The sequence below is a fragment of the Sardina pilchardus genome, chromosome 16 (assembly GCF_963854185.1).
Source record: "Sardina pilchardus chromosome 16, fSarPil1.1, whole genome shotgun sequence".
Classification (NCBI taxonomy): domain Eukaryota; kingdom Metazoa; phylum Chordata; class Actinopteri; order Clupeiformes; family Clupeidae; genus Sardina; species Sardina pilchardus.
In genome coordinates this window covers 20576294-20602628 of record NC_085009.1, presented here as the reverse complement: position 1 = coordinate 20602628, position 26335 = coordinate 20576294, and the positions used below count along the sequence as shown (strand labels likewise).

At 46.6% G+C, this 26335-nt stretch overlaps 1 protein-coding gene across 1 annotated transcript in view; it reads right to left on the bottom strand.

The window, feature by feature from the left end:
* Positions 1-22877, bottom strand: part of LOC134060348 (sodium/potassium/calcium exchanger 2-like) — a 63457-nt gene extending 40580 nt beyond the window's left edge. The window contains exons 1-2 of the mRNA XM_062517027.1: positions 22659-22877; positions 19160-20323 (exon numbers count right to left, since the gene is read on the bottom strand). Of these exons, the coding sequence (XP_062373011.1) occupies positions 19160-20068 (909 nt within the window). The 5' untranslated portion in view covers positions 20069-20323; positions 22659-22877. The remainder of the gene's footprint in view (positions 1-19159; positions 20324-22658) is intronic.
* Positions 22878-26335: the final 3458 nt, after the last annotated feature.

Sequence of the window (26335 nt, the reverse complement as noted above, 5' to 3'; positions counted from 1 at the left end):
GTCAGTGCCTGTAGCAGCCAAACTGCATTAGCCGCTGCTTATTAGCCGTGTGGAGTATCCTATCCGGAGCTGTGCGCTAGGCTACGCTACGCTAGGCTACGCTAGAACAGGCCGGGCTGACGCATTACGGCCTTCCCCTTGATGTCAGCTCCGTTGCCTGGGCCACTGATGCTGCGGGAGGACCCTGCATTAGCTGACTGTCCGCTCGGACGGATTCTAAAATAGCCCCGCATTGATCAGGACTCTCGGGTTTCTCAGATGCCTTCTCGCCTCACCTTGAGTGCATTCGTTTTTCTCTGCTGGCTGGCTCTCGCTTTCTTTCTCTCTCTCTCCCTCTCTCTCTCTCTCTCTCTCTCTCTCTCTCTCTCTCTCAGGAAGGGTGGGGGTGGGGAGAAACAGAGAGAGCAGGAGGGAAAGAGGGAGGGAGGGAGGAAGATGGTACTGCAAGAAAGACGGGGCAGGATAAAGTGCACTAGAGATGGAAGAGAGAGGGACACAAAGGGGGAGACACAGTAGATGGAGGCACCACGAGGCGGAGAGATGATAGATTTACATCCATTGGAAACATATGACGTTTATTTATTACTTACATTGCTATATGTGAAATATTCTATGCATTGCATGTTGTGATATTTCAAGTCCGTTGCATTGCTTTGCCCGCTCCGATTACAGTCGATAGAGCTTGCTTGAATTTGAATTTGAGACGGAGAGGGAGATTGAGAAAGAAGAGATGGGGAGGAAAATATCCCTCTGACATGAGTTCTACACACACACACACACACACACACACACACAGGCACAATCACATTAAAACAAACACACAGACACACACACAGACACACACACACACACACACACACACACACACACACATATACACAGAGCCCCAGAGACTGCAGCTAAAAAGCCCAAAGCAGAACATCGATGCGGGATGTTTTGACCCTGTTGCCCTTGAAGCTTTCTGGAGGAACACGGCACTATTTGATCTTGCTTGTTACACACAAGTGTGTGTGTGTGTGTGTGTGTGTGTGTGTGTGTGTGTGTGTGTGTGTGTGTGTGTGTGTGTGTGTGTGTGTGTGTGTGTGTGTGTGTGTGTGTGTGTGTGTGTGTGTGTGTGTGTGTGTGTGTGTGTGTGTGTGTGTGTGACCATTGAGCTCCATTGAGAATGACACTCCAGCCATTATCAACCTAAATTAGCCTCCATTCAACACAAGACATGATGGCCACTGCAAAACAGCTTAATTGGCTAGTCAGAGTGTGTGTGTGAGTGACTGTGTGTGTGTGTGTGTGTGTGTGTGTGTGTGTGTGTGTGTGTGTGTGTGTGTGTGTGTGAGTGAGTGAGTGACTGGGTCCTGTCACAACAGTTCAGACCAATGTCAAGCGGGAATACATTTGGTATGAGGAACATGAAACATGAATGCACATAAATACTGTACTCTGTTCCATACCAACTAATAAATTACATATACCTACTATATATATTCCATACTAATATATTCCAAACTACACATAAATATATTGTGTATTCCATACCAGCTCATGAAATGCACAGGAAATGACAACACGTTATATCGGAACCACCTTTGTGTCATATGTCAAAAAGTATTACACTCAAATACCCAGACATCCCTGTGGTTCCCATGCTACTTCCCTCTCTGGTCTATGCTCAACGTGCCACACAATAAAGGACAAATCCCAAAACACTGCACAGGTGTTCTAAGATATTACTTTTCCAACTCCTCTCCTCAGTAAATATCCTGGTCTTATCCAAGATGGCAAAAGCATACATAATATAATTGAGGCAATATCCAGTCCTCAGGTTTGTGTACTGCGTGAATGAGTCTTTGTGTGTGTGTGTGTGTGTGTGTGTGTGTGTGTGTGTGTGTGTGTGTGTGTGTGTGTGTGTGTGTGTACTGTACGTGTGTACGTGTGTGTGTGTGTATGGTTGTCTCTCTGTGTGTGTGTGTGTGTGTGTGTGTGTACTGTACGTGTGTACGTGTGTGTGTGTGTATGGTTGTCTCTCTGTGTGTGTGTGTGTGTGTGTGTTGGTGAGAGTGTGTGTGTGCATGCGTGTGTGTGTGTATGTCTGTGTGTGTGTGTGTGTGTGTGTGTGTACACAATTGACCCCTCGTCCCACGGGGAGGGACAGCTAAATCGCTGCTCTGTCGCCGGCGGCGGATCTGCGAGCTCGTCTGAGCGGCGGCCGGTCAGCGCGGGGTCCTTGAGATGCAGCGAATGCAAACAGCCACCCACTCAATGGCCACATCATCAAATCATGGAGATGGGCTCCATTGAGGAGAGCGGAGAAGGCAGAGCCGGCCACACAGGGGCCTATTCATGAGCGCTCATTCACTCGCCGGACACTCACAAGCACACACTCATTAAGCTTCAAACAGAGCCCGCCCGCAGACACACACACCTAATGACCAGACGACACAGGCTCATCTGGTCTGGCGCCGACGCACACACACACACAAACGACAGGCAATGGCATGATGCTTACAACTCTGTGTGTACAGTATGTGTGTGTGTGTGTGTGTGTGTGTGTGTGTGTGTGTCTATAGGTTTATCTGTGTGCGTTAATGTGTATACATGTGTGTCCATGTGTATACATGTAACAGAGAGTGTGTGCTTGCTTGTGTGTGTGTGTGTGTGTGTGTGTGTGTGTGTGTGTGTGTGTGTGTGTGTGTGTGTGTGTGTGTGTGTGTGCATGCATGTGCGTTTGCATGTGTGTGTGGGTGATGGGAGATTCAGTGTCATGGCAGCTTTATCCTGATTACGGTTGCCGTGGTTTCATGACATGGCCACAAGTGTATCTGTTTGTCCAGCTGGTAAGATTAATAATCTGATCCCCAAAAAAAATCCCACTCACCAGGGAGCGTTCTAACTGAGGAGGAGACAAGTGGATCTGTGCTGCCTTCTCCTCCTCCTCCTCCTCCCCTCCTCGCCTTGTTCTGTGTTTCATAATCATTACACACACACACACACACACACACACACACACACACACACGCACACACTCACCAACACACACTCACACACAGTACTGGAAGCGTAGCAAACAATAAAACAAGTAAATAAATAAATAAACAACAAACAAGACAATAGGACTGTGGCGAGAAACAAAGATAAATTCTCACATCTAAAATTCCAATTGCATACGATGGGTATAATAATAACTCACAGGGCTCTTGAGATGGAAATGAACGCTAGCTCTGGCACCATGCTCCCACAGAGCAGTAATCACATCAAACAAGACAACAGGGCCTACTGTAGGTACTGGAGCACAAACAACTGCCCTCAGCTCATGGACACACACACACACACACACACACACACACACACACACACACACACACGTCTCTCGACCGTATGGCAGGTTTGTTTAGCCCTTTACAAATATTTAAGTATACAGTATAAAACGTGTCTACTATTTCACACACACACACACACACACACACACACACACACACACACACAATGTACAGAATGGCAATAGTCTCAACTGTATCAACTGTCTAGTCTTGTCTGTCAGCTGGAGGGCACACTTTAGAATCATGGCTGGATGCGTGCCGGATGAGGGCCAGAAGAGGGCCAGATGTGGGCCACACAGAGAGGAGTGTGTGTTGACTGGCCCGTGTGAACTGGCACACGCTCCTTCAGATCAAAGCACGGGTCTTATGTTGAGGCAGCCATTGGATTGAATCTGTGTGTGTGTGTGTGTGTGAGCGTGTGTGCACTCTTGTGTCCTTATGTGTGTTTCTGTCTATGTGTGTGCACGCACGTGTGTGTGTGTGTGTCTGTATCAGTGTAGACTCTGTGAGTGAGTGTGTGTGTGTGTGTGTGTGTGTGTGTGTGTGTGTGTGTGTGTGTGTGTGCTTTTGTCTGCATTTGTCTGAGTGAGTAACTGTGTGTGTGTGTGCGTGTGTGTGTGTGTGTGTGTGTGTGTGTGTGTGTGTGAGTCATAGATATGTGTGCTCTTTTTGTGAGAGAATGTGTGTAGGTGGCAGCGTGTGATTTGTTTGTTCAGTGTCATTCATGCTTGTGCGCATGTGTCCATAGAGGCTGTCAGCATCGCTATTTCTGAACACAACTTGACAGGAAAACATGACTAATAGAACACGATAATAACATTATTAATCAAGTTTGGTGCTTTTCTAGAAAGGGAGACTGATGAAGAGGCAGACAGAGAGACAGAGAGACAGAGAGAGAGAGAGAGAGAGAGAGAGAGAGAGAGAAGAGAGAGAGCGAGATTTTTGTGAGGCCTACTTACTCGTGTATTTTGGATCACGTCTGCTCAGTTCAAATCAACTCAGGACTCCCAAAACGACGACTTTACATGCCACCAAACATGCTGCAATCTGCCATTAAATATGGTCGACATGGGGCTCAAACACAGAGCAAACAACCCTGAGGGAGATCAGCATTTTATCAGTCTACAAATGTCCTCATTCAGTTTCAGAAGGGATGAATTATTAACCGTGTTAGCAAACGATTTGGCCCGTCGTTTACGACGCTGAATAAAAGCGTGTAGAGGAAACATATTAGTGCTAATGACCTGTCTTGATGAGGCATGCATTAGTGTCCCCCACACATCGGTTATATGACAGGGAGAGCCGTCGTCAAATCCTACAGTGAGGCCACACTAGCTTAGCCATGTTCCAGAGAGTGTGCCCTTTCAAATTTTACCCCCGCCAAGGAGGCTGTGTTTTCATCGGGGTTGGTTGGCTTTTTTGCTGGTTTATTCGTCTGTCAGGTTTGTTCGCAAGATAACTCTAAAAGTTCTGGATGGATTTCGATGAAATATCAGAGAAGGTCTAAAATGGGAGTGATCTCTATCACCGTTTGGATGCAGGAGGCGGTTATGTGTTCGCTTGGCGGAGGTTTGCGCTCTCTGAGTGCTTTTCTAGTTAAAGCATGTAATTTGGGCCGTTTTTGCCTTTATTGACCGGACAGTGAAGAGGCTGACGGAAACGAGCGGAATAATGCAGATGGGATGAGATCGGGAAAAGACCCAGACTGGACTCAAACTCATGTCCCCATGGGTACTGGACCCACGCGTGTTACCGGCCAGTAAACAGCCAGTAACGCCACAGCAGCCGTAGAGTGAGTGCGCTTACAAATCCACGCTGTTCACATTACACACTAATACATAGTAATCACACAATCTACTGTTGGGTGGATTTTACTTTCAAATGTACGCAATTTTGTCATAAAAATGTCATTATATTACATATTATTCAAATGAACATACAATGTTGTTATTATGCAGGTTTTTATGCAGGTTTTATCCAAAGCTATATTGTAACTATATGTGTATGTGTGTGTTTGTGAGTGTGAGTGTGCGTGTGCGTGAGCTTGTGCGTGTGCGTGTGCGTTGCGTGTGCGTGTGCGTGTGCGTGTGCGTGTGCGTGCTCCTCAGCCTATGAACTTGGTGCTCTGAGCTTCATGCATATTACATTGTATAAAACCATATATTATCCTGTATTATAATATTTTGGAGACCGCTTCCAACTGTCCTTATGAAGAGCCACATGTCTCTACCTGTGCTGCCTAGAAAGATGGCCATTCTACTGCAGAGGTAGCAGGTGTGGTTCACAGGAGGAATGAGCTCGCTCCTCAAAGCTTGGCTATGCTGGACGCAAACAGGATGACGAAGCAAAGGTCAGTCTCTGGTGCTTCAAACACATCACCAGTTCTTTCAACCCCTTGACTACTATTGCCTGGACACTATTACTACTACTACTACTACCATCTCTCCCTCTCTCTCTCTCTCTCTCTCTCTCTCTGTCTCTCCTCACACACACACACACACACACACACACACGCACAAAAAGAAAAATAAACCATTCATAAATGTATCTCATCTAGTAGTGCCATTGCTTCTCAGTGTTTCCCACACATAGACAAATTTGTGGCGGTGCGCCACAGATTCAGCACCGGCCGCCACATATTGCGTCTCGTTATTCTTTTATTTATTTATTTATTCTTATTTTGAAACGCTATTGAAAAACACGCAGCATTCGTAAAGCTGCATTTCCTTTCCCTGCGCTCCCTCTCTGTCACTCGCGCGTCTGTCTCTCATACACACAAACACGCACAGCCCCTATACTCTGTGCACACCGCGGCTGTCTGTCTCCATGAAAATCAACGAGATCATCCCTGGAAGCGTGGTCGGTGGTCGCACTGATGCACCTGACGCTGCTCGGGTAGAAGCATAAAGTTCTCCCGCAACTTTTGTAGTCTATGCGTGCAACTTAATTACCAAACAGTAGAAGTAAACTCATTCTCCTTGGCCCGCTCTCGTGCGCGCACAATGGACAGCTGCCCTCCACATGCACATTTAATCCAAATAAAACATTCACAATCGTGGACGCATTGACGACGACTAGCTAAATTACTGTTATATTCGGTTAGCATCATTAGTAGGCTATGCTACAGACATTTGATTAAATTGCATTCGAGTTGACTGACCACCAATGTTTTTCAACTCCAAGACTGGCCTGTCCAGAGGAGAAAAAGTATTAGCTTACCTTGAAACTTATAACACATGTGGGGAAAATGAACAGTCCAACCAGTAGAGTATGGTAAGCTTAGCCTGCTATGTTTACAATATTTTGAGGCTTCAACCAGACAGCTGAATTTAAGAAGTGGAGTTGTAATATGAATAGTAGGCTATAATCTGCATTAAGTTTGCTGTTATGAATATCAGAAATGTCAGTATAGGCCTATATAATGTAAATAATTACATAATATGTGTGTGTTTCAAATAAAGGCAAGCTTCACATCTTGGTAAAAAAAAAAAAAAAATACATTATATGAAAGGAGAGCGATAAAAAGGCAATGCAATGACCCCCCCCCCCCCCCCCCGTCAGACTAGGGCGACCACCACACATTGCCTTCTAATCTGTGGGAAACACTGCTTCTGTAATAGTCTTATTTAGAAGGCAGCTTATGCAAGAAATGTCATTTCAAACAAGCCAGCTAGCAGCATTTTCAGTTTCCGCATTTTCACATGGACACAGACGAGTTATCAAAGCTGTTGGAAAACGCAAAGGAAAAGTATTGTTTTCAAAAGACTCCCACATTGTGCAGACAGCATGGAGGAGCGGAGAGAGAGAGAAAGAGATGGAGAGACTGAGAGAGAGGGATAGAGAGAGAGAGATGGAGAGACAGAGAGAGAGTGGGTCCCTGCTTCAGCTATTTATAGTCTGCTAATGCACCCAGGATCTCACCTTCCATTTCTGCTGCAACATCTGCCCCTCTGCTCCACCCCCCCCCCCCCTTCCTCTCCACCACCCCCCTTCCTCTCCACCCACTCCACCCTCCCAAGCCTCCACCAGAGGGGGGTGGGGGGGGGGCTCTGGATTCTTAGAATATTGTGACTAGGCCCTGAATCCTACTTAACATGCTTCCGGATTAAACAAATATGCATTCAATTGACTATTTATAGAAATGGCTTCTTTTTTTTCCCCCTTTTACACATTTCTTCTTTATTTTCTTCGGTTTTCCAGTTAGTTATCTGATGATTACGTTACAACTGACATGACTGTTTACCATGATATGCTATATTTTCTGCTTCATTTTCTTCTTAGTCATTTGAATGATGCAGTATTGACGTAGGCTACTATTACACAGTATTAACATCACGGTGACAAGGGGAGGGATGGTATAGTCAATGGGTTTTCACAAAGGACAAAAAGGTCATTCTCAATCGTCTCTCTCTCTCTCCCTCCCTCTCCAACACACACACACACACACACACACACACACACACACACACGTTAACACAAACAGAGAGAGCAGAGGGGTTGATGGTTGGCTGTGGACGGGGGACTGGCTTTATGGGGACACATAGAAAGTGCCGGATAATCTAATCCTCGCGTGGCTGTATTTTCAGAAAACCTGACTCAGTCTGTCCAAGCACACACAAAGAGAGCCCGCCAGGCCGGAAGATGACCAGATAAGCGGCGTGCCGCGCCGCGCCGCGCCGCGCCGCGCCGCGCTGCCGCGTCCAGGCATGATGAGCCATGTGCCATGTGGTCTCGTCGCCGGGCCGACCCAGCTCAGCTCAGGACATACAGTTAAAAGGCCCTAATTCCCCCGCAGTTACTGTGTCACGTCTTATATCCTTAATGCAGTCTGATACCCGCGAGGATGAGAAAGCCTGGAACATTCTCTCGCTGCAAAGTGTTCTTCTTCTGCACTGCAGTTTTTGAGTCAAAATGTGCAGTGGTCTCGTACATTTTTCCAGAGCTGTATAAAAACAGTTTGTTTTTCAGTGTACATTCACACATTTTTATTCAAAGGAATGTTGCATTGGAAACTGGTTGGTTTTCTTTTGAGGACTAAAGTAAATTTCCCCATCACTGCTGTAGTAATATCTGGCAGTAAAACATGACTACTACCCATACCACAAAACAAACGCACAAATATCCACAAAACTAAACACACAAATATACACAAAACTAAAAACACAAATATCCACAATGCTAGACACATAAAATATCCACAAAACTGAACGCATAAATATACACAAAACTGAACACACAAATATCCTCAAAACTAAAAACACAAACATCCACAATACTAGACACACAAATATTCACAAAACTAAACGCATAAATATACACAAAACTGAACAAAAAAATATACACAAAACGAAATGCATAAATATACACAAAACTAAACGCATAAATATACACAAAACTGAAATATGTGCATGGGAGAAGGACAACAGCAAATTACTTTTGTCTTGTTTGGCGCTACATTTCATTTTTGTTTCAGTGCCTTCCTTATTCCAAGAGCGCCTCTCCAAGACTAGCCATCTGAGCTACAGCTAGGGCTAATCTCTGACCGTGTGTGTGGACCGAGCGCAGACAGACAGAGCCGGAATGACCCTCCGGACGCACACCGCGGGCTCGCACGCATGAAGGTCACACGCATACGGTTAAACCCGGACAGCGAAGCTCATGGGACGAGTGCATACTGCTTATCAATGCACTCCTCCTCCAGGATCAATGGGAACATACCGTCCTCAGAGCAGCGGAGAGGAGACCCACGGACCCTCGCTGCCCTCTGGACAACTCCACACAGGAGAGGTCACTCAGGTCAGCCTACATGAGTTTGACAGATCAGTAGGCCAAGCTCGGACTCATGACGTAACAGAGCCGTTCTTTTGGGCTAGAGTAGACCGTCCCATTTAAAAAAAAACAGTGCTACTGTAGGTAGCACGAATGCTCCGAAGCATCCAGCCCCTGAAATGAGACACGGCTTATGTCATGGGTTGGTCAACAGCCCCCCAGGACAACAGGGAGGGTGGGTGGTCAAGTATGGAATGTTTTATTGAAAATTGTGTCCATTACAATGACTGCATTGATTACCTGAGCGTTGTGTGGCTAGTCTATTCGCTTTGGACAAAAGCGTTGGCTACGTAAATACTATAGCAATAACCATAACCATGATCACAAGGATGGGATTCTAGATTCTGGAGTGACTTGCAAAATGGGATTTTGGTCATCATGTCCAAAACTGTGAGTCTGTGTAAAGCATAGTTATATGTTACTATATTTCTATATCTAATTACTATCTCAATAAAATGCACCCGACGAAAATACATTTACGTACTATAAGTGTAACATGCTAACAGTATACTGTACTTCAGTGAGCTTATTTCTCAGTCAAAATGGCATTCTGAGGAAGCTGAGAAAAGATGATTCTTCAAATCACTCACACACACACACACACACACACACACACACACACACACACACACACACAGACACAGACACAGACACAGACACAGACACACACACACACACACACACACACACACACACACACACACACACACACACACACACACACACATACACACACACACACACACACACACGCACTCCAAAGACTCTGCCCCTGTTGAAGCTTGGACACTGCATGGTGTGACTCGGTCATTCTCTGTTGGTTTAATTAGTGTCGCGACCGCTACAAGTTCCAAGCTCGGAGATGAATGAAATGCTAATAAAACCAGAATCAAATACATATAGGCCTATATAAGCGACTTAACTTACGACGAGAGCCCTGATTTATTCATTCATTTCAATAGCACACATTGCGGTTGTTGGGTGGTTTTAAATGATTGGGGGAGTGTTCTCGTTGTGGCCGGCTCTCTGTCTCTCTGCCATAGGACTGCAGCGCATGAGAAGGCCAAACAACAGAATGAGCCACAACTGGGGTCAGTTCCATTTCAGTCCCAATCACTTAGCAATTAGCAATACCCAAAACTAAGCCTTCATTAAACAAGCTGCAGTTCTGCCACTTTGTCTGTCTTGCTGTCCCACTCAATATCACATTCCCACCACTGCTCACAGATCAAGTGTGTACAATCATGGGCATGGCATGGACGCACACACAAAAAGAGAGAGACACAAAGAGACAGAGAGAGAGAGAGAGAGAGAGAGAGAGAGAGAGAGAGAGAGAGGGAGAGTCTGGATTTGACGCTCAAGAGATAGATCAATCTCTCCACACAGTCACATGTCAACATTGCGTTCACAAGAATGATCTGAACGCCCAGAGATGCTACACCATGATAATTACACATGGAAACCTTTGGCTAGTTAGATCGCTGTCGTTAATGCAATTAACAACTGTAATTAGCTTACAGTATTTATCTGGTTAACCATACCTAATTCCTTTACTCATCTACACCTATAGCCTAAGCCAATTAACTGTCAACTTAGCCAGTAGGCCTAGTATCAAGCATTAACAATCTGCTGGGGTCAAAGTAAACAGTTTAAGATTGGGCAAAAACAAAAAGGTGTCCATTTTAGGCTTTGATATTGATATTCGATAAAACAGAAATTTTAAAAAGATGCTGACAAACAAATATCATCTGTTTTGGGGTAAAATACTTAAAACTCTCTGCTGGGTGTTTTATATAAATAGCCACTACACATTTTTGTCCTTGACTTTGAGTCCACTGACTTGATAACTACAGTAATGTAAACTCAACACGGTTGCTATGGTGTGCATTTGAAATTACGTATTTAATCCCATCATATCAACCACCCTCTGCTAAACTTAAAGGAGAATTTTGGCAATTTTTTTACAAAAAAACTCTGTTTTCTCAAGGTCACCGAGTATTGCCATTATGGCAACTGTACTGTAGGCAGCTACTGTACAGTGCTACACTCTGGGGGCATGTCCATGAGCCCCCATGTTCATGCCCCCATAGTGTAGCACACTGGGACAGCACATCAGGTTAGAGGGGAGGCAGGGAGCCCTGGTTATGAGGAGAAGCACCCAGTCCAGAAAGGGTAATAACTATCAACAACAGGCCACAGCAGAAGAATCTAGAAGACTCCCATTCCTTTTTAAAACCCAAGGGAAACACGCACACGCACACGCACACGCACACGCACACGCACACGCACACACACACATACACACACGGTGAACTAATAAGCGATTCAGAAGCATTAGAAGCACTATACACCACCGGCGCAGGCCCTGGTAGTTTCCACATGTGCCACAGTGTGTGTGTGTGTGTGTGTGTGTGTGTGTGTATTAAACACAGATGAAATACAATGCCATGAGCACTACAATGATATGCTTCTCATTGATTCAGAAATGAGGCCACATTTAAGACCAACTTGCTGATGGTGAACAGTAAATACACCAAGAACTTTAACTTTAAGTGAAAAAAAATGCAAATTGTCATTGTGAAATGTATCGGATAAAATACTTCTCCAACAAATCTCCCTGTTAAACGACAAGGGCAATTTTGACAACTCCCAAACCAAACAGTGCTATTTCAGCCATGCCATCGATGTCCTTGACACATATATTTTCCTCGTCTAAAAAATCAATCAGACCGCTATGTCTGTGCTCGATCAACAACATCGGCTTCGCGATGGACCAGACCTAGTCTGGCGTATGCCCAGCTTGTTTGGTGAGTCATCGGCCGTCGGTAAAGGTTACGCGAGACGGTCTGGACTGGACACACACAACGCACAACGCGTGCTCGCGCTCAGCACCAGGGTGAAGCTAGCCACCACCCACGGCACTACGAGCGGGCGGGGCGGTGTGTGTGTGGGGATTTCGGCGGGATTTGCCGCCCCGGTGTTACCTTGCAGCCGCCGAGTGGCTTCCCACCTTCTGAGTCATCGCCCGTCAGCAATGCTACACGGTAAACAAAACACCAAAACACACACACACACACACACACACACACACACACATACACACAGTGAGAGGCACACTCACACACATGCACAGACGGGCATTCAGTCCAATGCACAACTCTCCCATTGTGGGTGAAAGATGTGGAGTAAAATTCTCTCTCCATTGTGTGTCCCTGGGCTGAATTGAAGGTTGAAGTGGCCGCCGCTCGAGCTACTACAGCTCCTGTTCAGGTGACTTTGGTGGGTTTTTTTCCTTCCCGAAGTAAAAAGCCATGTCTATGTATAGTCCAGCTAATTGGATTTCAAGGCTTTCACAGGGTTGCCTCTGACTGGGCAGGGATTGCTATGCCGGAGGGCCGCTGCCCATAGACTGCAACACTGACACACACACACACACACACACACACACACACACACACACACACACACACACACACACACACACACACACACACACACACACACACACACACACACACACACACAGGAGGAGAACAGAAGAGGTCTGATCTTGGCTAACCTTACCAACCCAACCAGAGAGTTACCGGCAGCTTCCGTGGCTTGAGCTTTTATTGACGGACCGGCACATGTCTGGGATGGCATTGATTTGCATTGTGTAGGCAACCGACTGATTGGAAATAATGCTCAACTTACAGTACATCCAGTACATAAATCACAATGCCAGTACATCCACGTCGTCAACGCAGTCTTATTTAACACTAAGTGATGTATCAATAATACATACATCAAATACTAAAATAACAAAGTTCCACACATACAGTCTCACTTGTACAGTAGCTTGAGGTGAAGAGCAAACTTGCAAATTTGCACATTAGCTCAGATGCTCAAACAGAGTTTGCCTTGTTGCGCTGTATGCAAATGTGATGTGTGATGTGCCTTGTCCCTGTTACTGGTTATATGTTATATATACCAAAGATCCTTCATTACTGACAAGCTAAAGCAACATAATGCATCTCTATGGAAGCAAAATTCAAACAGTTCCTGTCTGCTTAAAGATGCGTGTCGCAAAGACGTCATCGAGGGATATCGATCTCAAGCAGTTCAATTCAAATGTAACGTCACTTTCTAGGTCTGCTTAAAGGGGGATTTCGCCCCCCTCCCTTTTGTGAAAACGGTCGAACGTTTGCGCCTCTCGCTTTAACCCTCTTTAACCCTCTCTGTATATACTGAGTCACGCCCGTTTTAAACTGTGACTCTGTTACTTTTAATACTACTCTCCTGTATAACAAATATGAAATGAAAACTATACAACTGCTTTGCCCAATTCCAATACAGGCCCGCTGCACCCAAGGGCTGGGCAGGCAGACCCACCCTACAGCTACCTCATGGCAGCATGGAGGAGTTGGAGTACGCTCTGTATATTCACATTTATTCATTTAGCAGAAAGCAGATGCTTTTATCCAAAGCGAGTCACATTATGTCAATTAGATTGCAAGGGCCATTCCAACCAGAGAGCAACACAGGGTTAAATGTCTTGCTCAAAGGAAGCTGGGAATGTAACCCACAACTTCTCAGGCTACCACATGTTAGCCCCCCCCCCAGCACTCCTCAATCCCACTACGTCTGCCCTCACACATCCATCACCCTCTCCAGACACACTTAAGCAGCCTGACGCAGACAAGCGTTCCCTCTTCTCGTCAGGGTTTTATGAAAACAGGCCTATGCACCAACAACAACCTGCATAATTTATGCAGCACCTCATCAGGGCACCCCAAGCGCTTTGTGAAAGCGAAGGGGCCGGGGAGCCGTTATAACCACCACCGACGTGTGATTCTGACCAGAGGAGATGTGTGCGGTCACTGGAGCAGATCCATGCCAAACTCTGGCCGGTGCGAGAACGAAGCGTCCCGAGGTTAGCCATCTCTCCTCACTTGTCGTCCTCCCTCCCTCGTCCACTCATCAGCGATTCGGAAGCAGACCCCGGGGGCCGGATACGAGCCAGAATTGGCCCAGGCGTGGGCCACACCCCACTCTGCTAGCATGGAGACATGAAACAGCTGAGTCTCCCACCTCCCCTCATCCATCCTCCCGCGGAACCACTGAGACGCCTCATTTCCCCTCCGCATCTCTGTGCGGCGACAACTCACCCGGATCCAGGCCCGATCTGAGCCGGCAGCAGGCCACGCTCGGCCGCACCGTGGTCCTGTCCCCCTCGCGTCTGGGCACGGAGCCGCCGAAGCAAGTCCTGCAACCCGCTCCATCGTCCGGCTGTCTCCGTCTGATCTCCCATCATCATTTATCCTCCCTCAGCAGCACTGACCGCTCCTGACCGCTCTCATTCCTCATCAGCGGCTCCACAGCAGCACCGGGCCAGACCCGGGCCACACGTGAGCCACAGCCGGTAGATAATATTGAGGCATGAGGCCGCTGAGTCTCCCATCTAGCCCTATTTCTCCAGCTTTACGACTGAACGACTGAAACCCGACTCCTCATTCCGGAACCTTCCGGAACCTCAGCACTGTCACTCTGGAGTGCTGAGAATGTTTTCCGAATGACCGTTCTAAAGAATACCTGGGGCCCGTCAAAAGTAATGTGGAATTTCAGAATCTTACATTGTACTAAAGACCACATTCTTGAACTGGACTGTTCAAAAGCCACCAGCTGAAGGGCTAGATCTAATGAGGGGCTCCTTTAGCAGATCAACATTGTATAAGTGCTGGAGCATGACGCATTAGCCTCCACTGCCTATTCTCAGTTAGCTTCTCTCTCTAGTGCAGGCATCCCCAATTCCTCATCAGTGTAGCACTAATCACATCATGGCCTCCAACAGCCCTCTTGCCCACCTCTACCCCAGAGCTCTCTCTCTCTCTCTCCTCCCTCTCTCTCTCTGTCTCTCTCTCTCTCTCTCTTCCCTCTCTCTGTCTCTCTCTCCTCCCTCTCTAACTCTCCTGTCTCTGTCTCTGTCTCTGTCTCTCTCTCTCTCTCTCTCTCTCTCTCTCTCTCTCTCTCTCTCTCTCTCTCTCGTGTCACAACCAGCACGTCTCATCGTCCTCGGTCACCTCGGTCACCTCCTGTGACGGGGCTGTGACAGCAGCGGAGGCCGTCAGCTCGGCCGTCCCGCCTGCCAGCCGCCTCATACATGACGGCACACGTGCCCGGACAGGACAGGACAGGACAGCCGCCCACTGCTCGCCCCGTACTTCACGGGCCCCAGACAGAGGTCACTCGAGGTCAAATGCATCACACTCCATCGAGGGAGAGAGACAGGCAGGCAACAGGACCAAGGATGGGGGGAGGTACAGTAGGTAGAAATGTCGATGATGTTTTCAGCATCCAGTTATTTAAAGAACGTTGGAATAAGAATTCCGACAGCATCTAGTTACAATCCCAAGGACACTGGACTTCCTGGAATTATAACAGAGCACAAACAAGGTGCTAAATTAAGGAGATCTCTTAAGTAGGGTTCAGACCAAAGCGTCCCGACGAGACGAGCTGCGACGTTCTAAAACCTTGCGACTGCGACTCAACGTGTTTAATGCTCTGCGACGGCTTGCGACTGCTTGCAACTGCGTGCAACTTCTAATTCACACCGCTGCAACTCAGTCTCGTCGCGTCGGGAATCTTTGGTGTGAATTGGGCTTTACAGCCAGTAGAATTACTACTTTAGGATACACTTGAAGTCAAATATCCAAACAAAGCTGCCTGCAACTGTGATCTTTTCAGCATAACCTAAATGACCTTGAAGTTGAAAAGAATAGGCACACAGGATACAAATGGTGCTCATTTTGAGCACAGGCTACCTAAGAACTCCACTCACATGGCAAATACCTTCACTAAAATGTTTCTTTTCTCCACACGCCACAATTTCACAGTGGCCATATTCATCCAACTGACAGCAATATCTTCCTCCATCTTAGTGCTGTATTATTCATAAGTACAGAAGGGAGGGCTGCTTATGGCTGTGGGGTTTCTTTTGTGATTGCAGGCATGTCGCCCAGAGTGTAGCCTGAAACTTCAACGGCGAGGCGTTTGAGCAAGACATAAAATCCTGAGCTATTGTGATCAAAATCCAAATGCCACACTGGCAGACAGAAATACATTCTCAACATATCAGGCACGGAAGGGAATTAGTCACTGGGGGGGGGGGGGGGGGGGGGTTAAGAGAGAGAGAGAGAGAGAGAGAGAGAGAGTGCGAGAGAGAGAGAGAAATAACAGTATGACAGACACAAAGAGAGAGAAAGAGAGCAAAGACACGAGAAGTGAGTTAGTGTTCGCATGAGGAAAAGTCACAGAAGGCAAGTAGTGTGAGCTCATCAGATCTCTTGCTCTTTCTGTCTCTCTCTTCTCTTCTCTCTCTCCTCTCTCTATTCTCTCTGCCCCTCACCCCTCCCCCATCTCCCCCACCACTCTATAGATGCAGAGTGCATTTCAGCCCAAGGTCATGCGCAACAAAAAAACATGTCTCTCTTTCCCTCTCTCTCTCTCTCTCTCTTCTCTTCTTCTTCTTCTTCTTCTTCTTCCTCTCTCTCTCTTTCATTTGTGTATCACTTGAGACTCCTCACAGATAGTGAAAGTGTGGTCGTATCTGCCTTTCAATTAAATATTCTTGATGTACTTTGACTAAATCCTGCTGTACAGTGTGGCTTTTCAGAAGATCATATCTCTCAAACTCATTTGCAGGTCATGTTGCAAAGCAACCTAAATCCGTCCGGATAATCGCTGCGACCGTATTGGGTGACCGGAGGGCGACTGGACACTATCCCTGGAAAGATATTATGAATGGCAACAGTTCCAAACGGGTTGATTATCCCGGGAATGGCGATACAAATTCAAAGAACCCTAATGATGAATGGCAGTCCCAGCAGAGACTTGATACAGTCTTTCCCACAGTGTGACCAACAGCTACTTGAACAAATAAATCTTACTTGCTTTGCGTTACGTTAATATCATCTTTCATAACTTTGAAGTCTGAAAACAATAATGATACAACACATAATAATAGTGGACTCATTCGATATTTCTAAATGTGTGCTGTGATTGTTGCGGGAGTGTGGAATGTCCATATTTCCAGGGATTTTGTTAGTCAAAGTAGGGCACAGTTTGTTCAGCTTAACCTAGAGTGACACTGCCATTGGACGTTCAATTCTATTAAATCCCTGTAAAGGCTACATAGGCTTGCGTGACACAACAATACAGAGCCAATCCCACCCATACTGGCAACACAGACTGCTGAAATCATTACGATCGATGCAGATTTTCACCCGGTCTGTGAAAGCTGTTTTGGCTTAGGCATTTCGGTGCAGGACGCTACCCATCCTTTAGCTGGCTTGTTTTTGGTTTACTCGTGTGCAAATGAAAGCTCCAGTGTGTTACACTCTGCCAATTGGGGGATGGGAAATACGTAACAATCACCAGTCGCCACCTTTGGCTCATGACAACCTAGCAATGCTGCTTAAACTCCCAACTGTACGAATGAGCGAATGATAACCCCCCACTCTTGCGCTCTACCCAGCTGAACGGAAACCTGTACTGCGCCGTCGAGTTAAAAGCATTTTAATACCTCGACGAGCAGCTCCTACGCGGACGGATACAATGAGGCGCTGGTGACTAAATCCAAATGAATTCTACCGCGGCTTAGCAGGTCTCCCTGTCTCGATTCCACTTAAGCTACCAAATGATAGCCTACGCTTAATTCATAATCCAATTAACTTCTTCTGCGTTTCCGAAAGGTGCAGAGGCACGGCCTCAATTTCGAAGTACCCGCAATTCCCAATTCACCTAACGACGCCTCCGAAACACCTGGGACAGGAAGCTGGACAAGATGCTGGATTTTTTTTTTCCCCTTTAGTTTTCATTTTGCTTCCTATGCCACCAGCTTACTCAACCACAGCTATTTGAGGCACACCATGCTTCACACAAGGCAGGGTGGATTTGGATGGAAACAGTGCTGATACATTATCCTACTGACTGTATCGGTGTCCCACTGCAGTCCCGAGGTTCTCCACCTTTTAGGGGCTAAGGCACACCTGAGGCCACCCCAAAACACCAAGGCACACTGACCGTCACTGATTATGAAGTCCCACACACTTTATTACAGGCTAGAACAGGCCTGTCCTTTCTCTCAGCCATAGTTTGTTCTAAACAGTGTTCATGTGTGGACAGAGCAGTGTGGCCTATCAGCCTACTTTAGAACAGACACATACTTCAAACTGTTTTGATTATGAGGTTATGCCATTGACGCATTTAAAAATACCTCTCTAGCCTATTTTGTGAGCGTGTAAAAAAGCACACTGGGTTCCACCAAACTTTACAGCACACCTCAATTTGCCTCTTGTAACACCAGTGTCCCTTGGCACCCTGGTTGACAACCTCTGCTGTAGCTTATACATTTGATAATAAATATTTGACTTTTACTTTAAATAAGCGACTCTAAAAGTGAAAAAGTCAGTGACTGTTGCATTACACAACAGTTACTGCAAGTAAATAACTATTCCTGCATTGGTAGCAAAACATGGTGTGACAGGAGAAGAGATGACAGAATTCATTTTGGGAGGAGGAAAAACAGCCCACCTGGCCTCTTCAAATCAATAACCACACAAGTGAGACCAACAGAGAAGCAGGGAAGAGAGGAAGAGAGAGGGAGAGAGAGAGAGAGAGAGAGAGAGAGAAGAGAAAGATGTGAGAGGGAGAGAGAAATAGCTCAAGAGAAAGAGAGAGAGAGGAGAGAAACAAGAAATATAGAGAGAGTGATACAGGGATGAGAGAAAAACAAAAGAGAGAGAGAGAGAGAGAGTTACGATGTTGAGGAAAAGGGCTATCAGGGGAGAAAATGTCTACCTGTTGCCTGGCAACATTCCCAGGCCTACTCAGAGTCAAGACGCCCGTGTTCCCGAGACTTCACAAATAACTGCCCCCTCCACAGACGGGACGGATCACCCTCTCGGGGACCGGCCAGAGCTGATATTAATCACACAGGAAGAAAAGGAGTTTTGAAAAATGACAAAAGCAGGACTGACCTTCGGTTGGGCCTCCACTTCCACCACCTGATTCCGGTTCAGGCAGGACTTGACGAAGCCCTCCACGTTGGAGTTGAACTTCATGAAGACGACGTACAGGGCGTAGGCCGACAGCAGGGCGATGCTCTCGCCGTAGGTGATGTAGTTATCCAGGAAGAAGACGATGAGCATGATAAGGTCCAGGATGTAGAAGGAGACGTCGCGGAAGAGCGGCCACCAGGTGAGGTTGAGGATCTCCTTGGAGAAGAGCGCGCACATCCCGATGACGAAGAGGATGTTGAAGACGGCTGAGCCCACGATGGTGCCGATGCCCACGTTGCTGTGCGAGACGAAGACGCCGATGATGGAGGTGAAGAGCTCGGGCGCCGAGCCGCCCGCCGCCATGAAGGTGGCGCCCGCCACGTCGTCGGAGATGCCGAAGCGCTCGATGATGACGGTGAGCGCCGGCACGAAGAACTCGTCGCAGACGATGGCCAGCGCGATGAACATGTAGAGCATGCCCATCATGTGCAGCAGCACGGCGCCCTGCTGGCGCTTCTCCAGCGAGAACAGGTCCTCGGGGTAGTCGCCCTGGGACTTGTTGCCGTCCGCCGCCGACGAGCGCAGGGCCACCGGCGAGTCCTCCGCCGAGGCGTTGTCGCCCGACCGCCAGCGGTCAGTGGACAGCAGAGTCCGGTGCGGCGCCCCGCCTAACAGGGAGGAGGGAGAGGAGGAGGAGGCGAGCGAAGGGTGCGTCCCGAAGGCCGAGGAGAAGGCACCCAGGGCGAAGGGGACCGTGCTTATTGCTGCCAGGCTCAGGAGGAAGCCCGCGATCCGCAGAGGCCTCAACTTCCTGCGCGTGTGGAGGTACCGCTTTCGCTTACACGCCGCACTCAGCTGGGGCTCCTGGGATTCCGTGTCCGCGCCCATGGCTACTGTGTGTGTGTGTGTGTGTTGTGTGTGTAGTGTGAGGGCTCCGTGGAGTTGGGGGTGGGGGTGGGGGGGGTTCGTCAGTGAGTGTGTGTGTGTGTGTGTGCGTTGTAGCGTGTGGTTATGAGATCGGGGGGGTCGGGGGATCTATGGGGAGCAAGGCATGATGGGACAGCTGGAGGATTTAGAGAGTGTCAGCAGGAGCTAGATGCCTTCCTGGGTCGGCAACACCAACAGGCTTCCTCATATTAGCCCCTGTGTGGAGAGAAGAACACACACACACGCACACACACACACACACACACACACACACACACACACACACACACACACACACACACATATGCACATACATTAACATTAGGAAATAAACAGACATAAAGGGCATAAATATACATATGGGCAGACCACACATATGTCGAGGCACAGAACACATAAAGAGACACACACACACACACACACACACACACACACACACACACAGAGAACGAGGGACAGACCAAGAGAGGAGAAAGAAACATGGGAACGCATCCATACATGATAAAATAATACATATCAACAAAAAATAACACATATGCCCACACATCATGCAAATGAGAAACATGATATTCACACACACGGCACACACACACACACACACACACACACACACACGCACAGACACACACACACACACACACAATCAGACAGCATACAGACACAAACTTCAGTCATTGATAATCTGTAGCAGATTTGATTAATAAAGCACTGCAATCCAAACGTCAATATAACAAGCACAAACTGTACACCATTATGTAAATACAAGAATCCTCCAATCAAATCAGGTTACTGTCACTGGTGTGCCACTGGTTACATCATACGATAGCAACGATCTAAAACCAAAACACACATGCTGACCAGAGAGCATAGCCTACTCTTTCCAAACGCTGACCACCGCCACCAACGACCATCTGAGCAACGCAGCTGTGCTGACCACAACACAGAGCGTCAAGGTCACGGGGGGAAACTCAAGGTCAACTGCACTCTTGACCAGAGAGAGGGTCTGAAGGACCAGCGGGGTGGCTATCAGCTGAGCTACCTCTTGCTCACTGCTGGCCCAGATCTGGCCCTGTGTTATGCAGTGGCTGACTGGGTGGCACAGCAAATCGACAGTGCTGTCACTCACCCACACCCACACATTCACACACACACATACAGTACACACACGCACGCACGCACGCAAGCACACACACACACACACACACACACACACTTTAGTTCTACCAGTCAAGCTAAATTATACATTTAGATTACTGCAGGCTTATTTCGAGGAGCAAAAATAAATGTGCAGAGAGGGATTGGTAGGATTTTTAGCAGTCATTGCATTCTGTGTTGTGTCAAAAAGCTACTTGTCAGTTGCAACTTTTGAAAGAAAATGATGAATGAGAAGGAAATTAAATTATAAGTAAAATATGCAACATAATGTAGGCCTAGTGTAAATGTATTGAGTGTTTTGAATTTAAACTGTAGCCTTAACGGTGTGTGATTTTAAATAGATTAAATATTAAGAAAATATATTATACTGTGTTAAAACGCAGTGCTATTTTACTACAGACTGATGATATTGAACAACTTTCAAAATTCCCAATAGCATCTACGCATCTTTAATACGAGGAGAAATTATTGCAAAATAATAATCATAGTAACGTCAAATAATATTATGGTGGAAAAGAGTCTTGTCCTTGTCCTGGGATCTTCAACACACATCATTCCCTAAACACGCCACTGTGGTGTTTCACTCTAATGACGCTGAATTTACCGTCATAGGCTGTAGTTTTCACGACTATCACACGCATTAGCACACTACGCAATGACACCTCTGGGTTTCCGAAAACGACGCCTTATTTCTCAGTCTGCATGATCTAGGTTACAATAAACTTCTAACACCAGTAGTCCTATAATGAAATTGATATTTTATGAAAATGAAATCCCAGCAGTGAACAGAGGCATTACATTCCACGCGCATGGACCCCCGATTTAACCCCCTGTTTAACCAGTATGCTCAAATCACAACTTTCCCTTTCAAACAACCTGACAGAAACACGCCTAATGCCCGGCTCACCGTGTCTCCATTGTAGCCTATACGCGCAAGCGGCAAGCATCTCACAATATCAAACATTCTTGCAATCTATGCCATCAAAATAACTCTACTCCTTCGTATTTTCACGATGAGTAGTTGTCATAGGCTATGAATAACATAGGCCTACATTTCAAACATGTGAATGTGAAATTAAATTATTCAGAATGCATACATTTGAGACGGACCTCATCAACGAATCGGACGCAATGTCACGGGGCTCTGTTGAGTGCAACCTGCGCGTCCTACATTTCATGTTTCCATGATGAACTCGCACAGCTCACTCACTGAGAACAAACTAGACTGTCATTTCGATGTTCTGTGAGCTATTTGAAATGTTTCGGCTTGGTTCGTTTACCTCCATAACAGCCACAGTGAATTCAATCTGCGCACCGCAGAGGGAGGACACGGACAGGATGTCATTGTCATAATATGATGCACCTCGGCAATGCATGTAAAAAAACAAAAACTTACCTGTTCGAAGAGGCGGAAAGATACGCGCAGCTGAGGGCGGCAGCAGCAGCAGGTTGGGTGCGAGAGTGCAATCCTCTCTCCTGCCCTCCTGCTCCCGGTGAACGAATGCGATGTCTGTTATCCTCACCGTCAACAGAGGAGGGGCTGTGAGAGACTGACTACCAACCCGACAACGCACCAACCCGCGTTCATCCTACTACCTTCCCACGCCGCTCCAAATCCTGGTCGTCGGAAATATCCTGCTAATCTAACAGCAGAGACACCAGAACACGCCCCCCACCTCCCGTCGCCCTCACGGGTGGGCTTGGTCGACCACGTGAAACGGAGAGTGTTTAGAATGATACTTAGATAGGTGCGGTCTGGCAATCGCGAGTCATATCAGCAACCTGAGAAGTCAGAGGCGGGCGGTGGCATCCTTCGTGTGAAAAAGATGTTGGAGCCGAGTGGTGAGGATGCGCCGCTGAGGTAGCCTAAAAGCAACAGGGAAGGTGGTAGCATCCTATTTGACGCCAGCTAATGTCATACATGATGAGACTTTATTTTTCTGTATCCTAATGTTAGGCATTGCCACTTCTAAGATCATATGACTGGTGACATCAGCCCTGTTGTTTTCTGCATGTGTTCATTTTGCCATAGGGGAATTATCTTAGGCTACTTGAAATTCGCTATAGATTCCAGAATATTCTAGAAAATGCCCATTCACACCAAGGTTGAATTTTAAAGACTACATGTTCAGCCTAGCCTAGAATGTTAATCTCAGTTGTTTTCCGATCGTGTCATCATCAGTAGCCTAGGCTATTATTTGCATATGGCTATGGCAGCTATTTGGAGGGTCTTTCAGAGTCACCAAAATATCCCCCCCCCCAAAATCACAGTTTAGTCTATCAGTCAAAGTATAGTGTAGCCTTTCTCAAACATCTTTGACCTGAGGCCTGGTCATGTCAGATTTTAGTCCCCCATATACCCCTGTCCCAGTAGGCCTGGCCCAGAAATCTATCTATGAATTTATACAATTATACTCATCATAATGTGGCCTATATTAGGCTAGCGTTTAATGAGTATAACTGCTATGTTCTCAGTGCAGACATTTTTCACAAAAGATTTTCAGTGAAAACATGCACATCACTGTTGGAAGCCAGTGGAACAAGGCAACAGTAGCAACAGTAGGCCTAGCCTACTGTACTTTCATTTGTATACAATAGAATGTTGCCATCCAAAGACTAGAGGGAAGCGTTCTGTTGCAGCATTCTATTGACAGGCAGTTGATAGGCAGTTAGCATTAGCTTACTTAGCTTATCCTCAAATACAAGGAAAAAATACTGTTTTCAACTGACAAAAGTTTTCCTTTGTCCACAAATACTTTGAAAAGTGTCATTTACAAATAGTTTGTATACCTACCAATGTTTGCTGATCGAAGAGAGGTCTTTTGTCATGAATCTTTTTGGCCTTTAATTGTAGGCCACTCTCAGTGATTTTCTGCCTGTCCTCCTTGCTGTCTTGATGTCTCTGTTGGAATTTTAGAATGTTCCTGGCACAGTTTGAAACGCTCAAGATTCTTTAGAACATCAAGAGTCTCAGCCCAGGAACAAGTCAAGTCAAACTATTTTTATAGCACATTTAAAAGCAACAGCATTTCACCAAAGCGCATACATAAAATAATGTATTGAATAAATAGTAACATATAACAATAATAATAACAATATAATAAGAATATAATAGGCTAAATAAAGAAAATAACAAATGTAAAATCTCAAAGAAAACAACAAATTGTAACAATATCAATGAATATTAAAACAAAAAAAAAGAAAGAAAATGATAAGGAGTTAACATAACAGGAGGGGAAAAAAAGAAAAATGTGGGGTAGGGAGTGTTAAAAGCTATAGGGGGAAGAGGTAAGTCTTTAGGTTGGATTTAAAGCTAGTGTGGCAGGATTTGACATAATCAGGAAGGCTATTCCAGAGCTGGGGGGCATAGACTGAGAAAGCTCTGTCACCTTTATATTTGAGGAAAGTAAACAAGAGGCTGGTAGATCGGTTTTCCTCCCCACTACCCACCATTATGCCACTTGTGGTCCAAATACTTATTTATTCGGTTGTACCTCAACCTTAATTTTACATACATTCCATGTCTTTTTTTATAATCACAAGTTAAATTGAAAGTTATAGTCATCCAGTGAATCAGAAGTGTCATGCCATCAGAGGTTCGATATCTGCTATTCTGGTCTTGCTATCAGAGTGGTTCATTTTTGTAGCAAAGATCATCACAAACCTCTATTTCCTGCCTCTGGCTTTTAGTGACATAGCCACCCACCAGCTACCCATTGGACGTATACATCACCTGTCCTTTTCTGTCTCAATCATCCTCCTCTTCACTGCAGTCCAAATGGAAACGGAGAGAAAACTTGATTAAATGGCCTATATAGGCTGCATGCATACTGCCGGTGGTGGGTGGCTGCGGCTGGCACCATGTATGTACTGCAGTCTGTGGACACATTCAGTTGTTTGTGCGTTCATCGTTTGTTTGACCTTGCTGTATCCTGTGCATTGCGCCATAATTCAGTTTGATGGCACCACACCAAGCTCCTTAATACTCTTGGGGGGGTGGGGGGATGGGCTACGCCACACTAGTGCTTCGGAGACAGAAACGCTTCACTGTAAGAGCAGAGCGGACCGGCGCTGGTGGGAGACCGTCCATCACACAAACGGAAGCCCGCCACCCGAGTGAGATAGAGAACACGTTTATTGGACGTTTACTGGACAGTGATTTGGGGTCTCTAATTGGCTGGGCTAATGTGTTCTATTAGCGCACGGTCTTTAAAACGTCTCCAGGTTGATTTTATTTTTGCACTCACTCTCTTCTCACATGTCACTCTTCTTTTCTTCTTCCGTCCTCCGAGCTCCCATTATGCTCATCCTTGTCGTCCGTATCACTCACCGACCCCCTCTGTCTCCTTTGCTCTCCTTCTCCCCTCTCCTACATCTTCTCTCGTTTATTACGCCTCTCTCTCCCTCTCTCCTTTGCTTCTTTTTGCTCACTAATCTCCATCTCTTCCCCCTCTCTTTTTCTCCCCCCTTCAGTTCAGCTCTCGGGCGGTTTTCTCATCTCTCGCAACACGTCTCGATCTCCTCTCTCTCTCTCTCTCTCTCTCTCTCTCTCTCTCTCTCTCTCTCTCTCTCTCTCTCTCTCTCTCTCTCTATCTCTCTCTATCTCTCTCTCTCTCTCTCTGCGATGGACAAGTTAATTAACAGACGCCTCCGAATGATGACGGGATAAGAATTGCTCTGACTCAGGGCGATAGCTGCAGATATACTCTCCCTCCGAAAAAGCGTTTCTATCGCTCTGCCCGGGCCGACTCTGTTTCTGTCAGCTACAGGCTTCTCACGTCTCACAGGCTAATTAGTTCTCTCAGACTCCCAGCCAACCCCCTTCTGCCCCCCATGGGCATTTTAGGCAGTGTGTGTGAGTGTGTGTGTGTGTGTGTGTGAGTGAGAGAGATGTGTTTGGGGGGGGGGGGGGGGGCACTTGTCAGGTTTGTGAAGTCATCTTCGTTCGGGCAATTTCTCTATGCCGATGGTTCTGTCATGAATCGCTTGTGGTCTGGTGAGGGTGTGTGTGTGTGTGTGTGTGTGTGTGTGTGTGTGTTTGGTACCACTGGATGGGTTGTTTGCCATTGCACA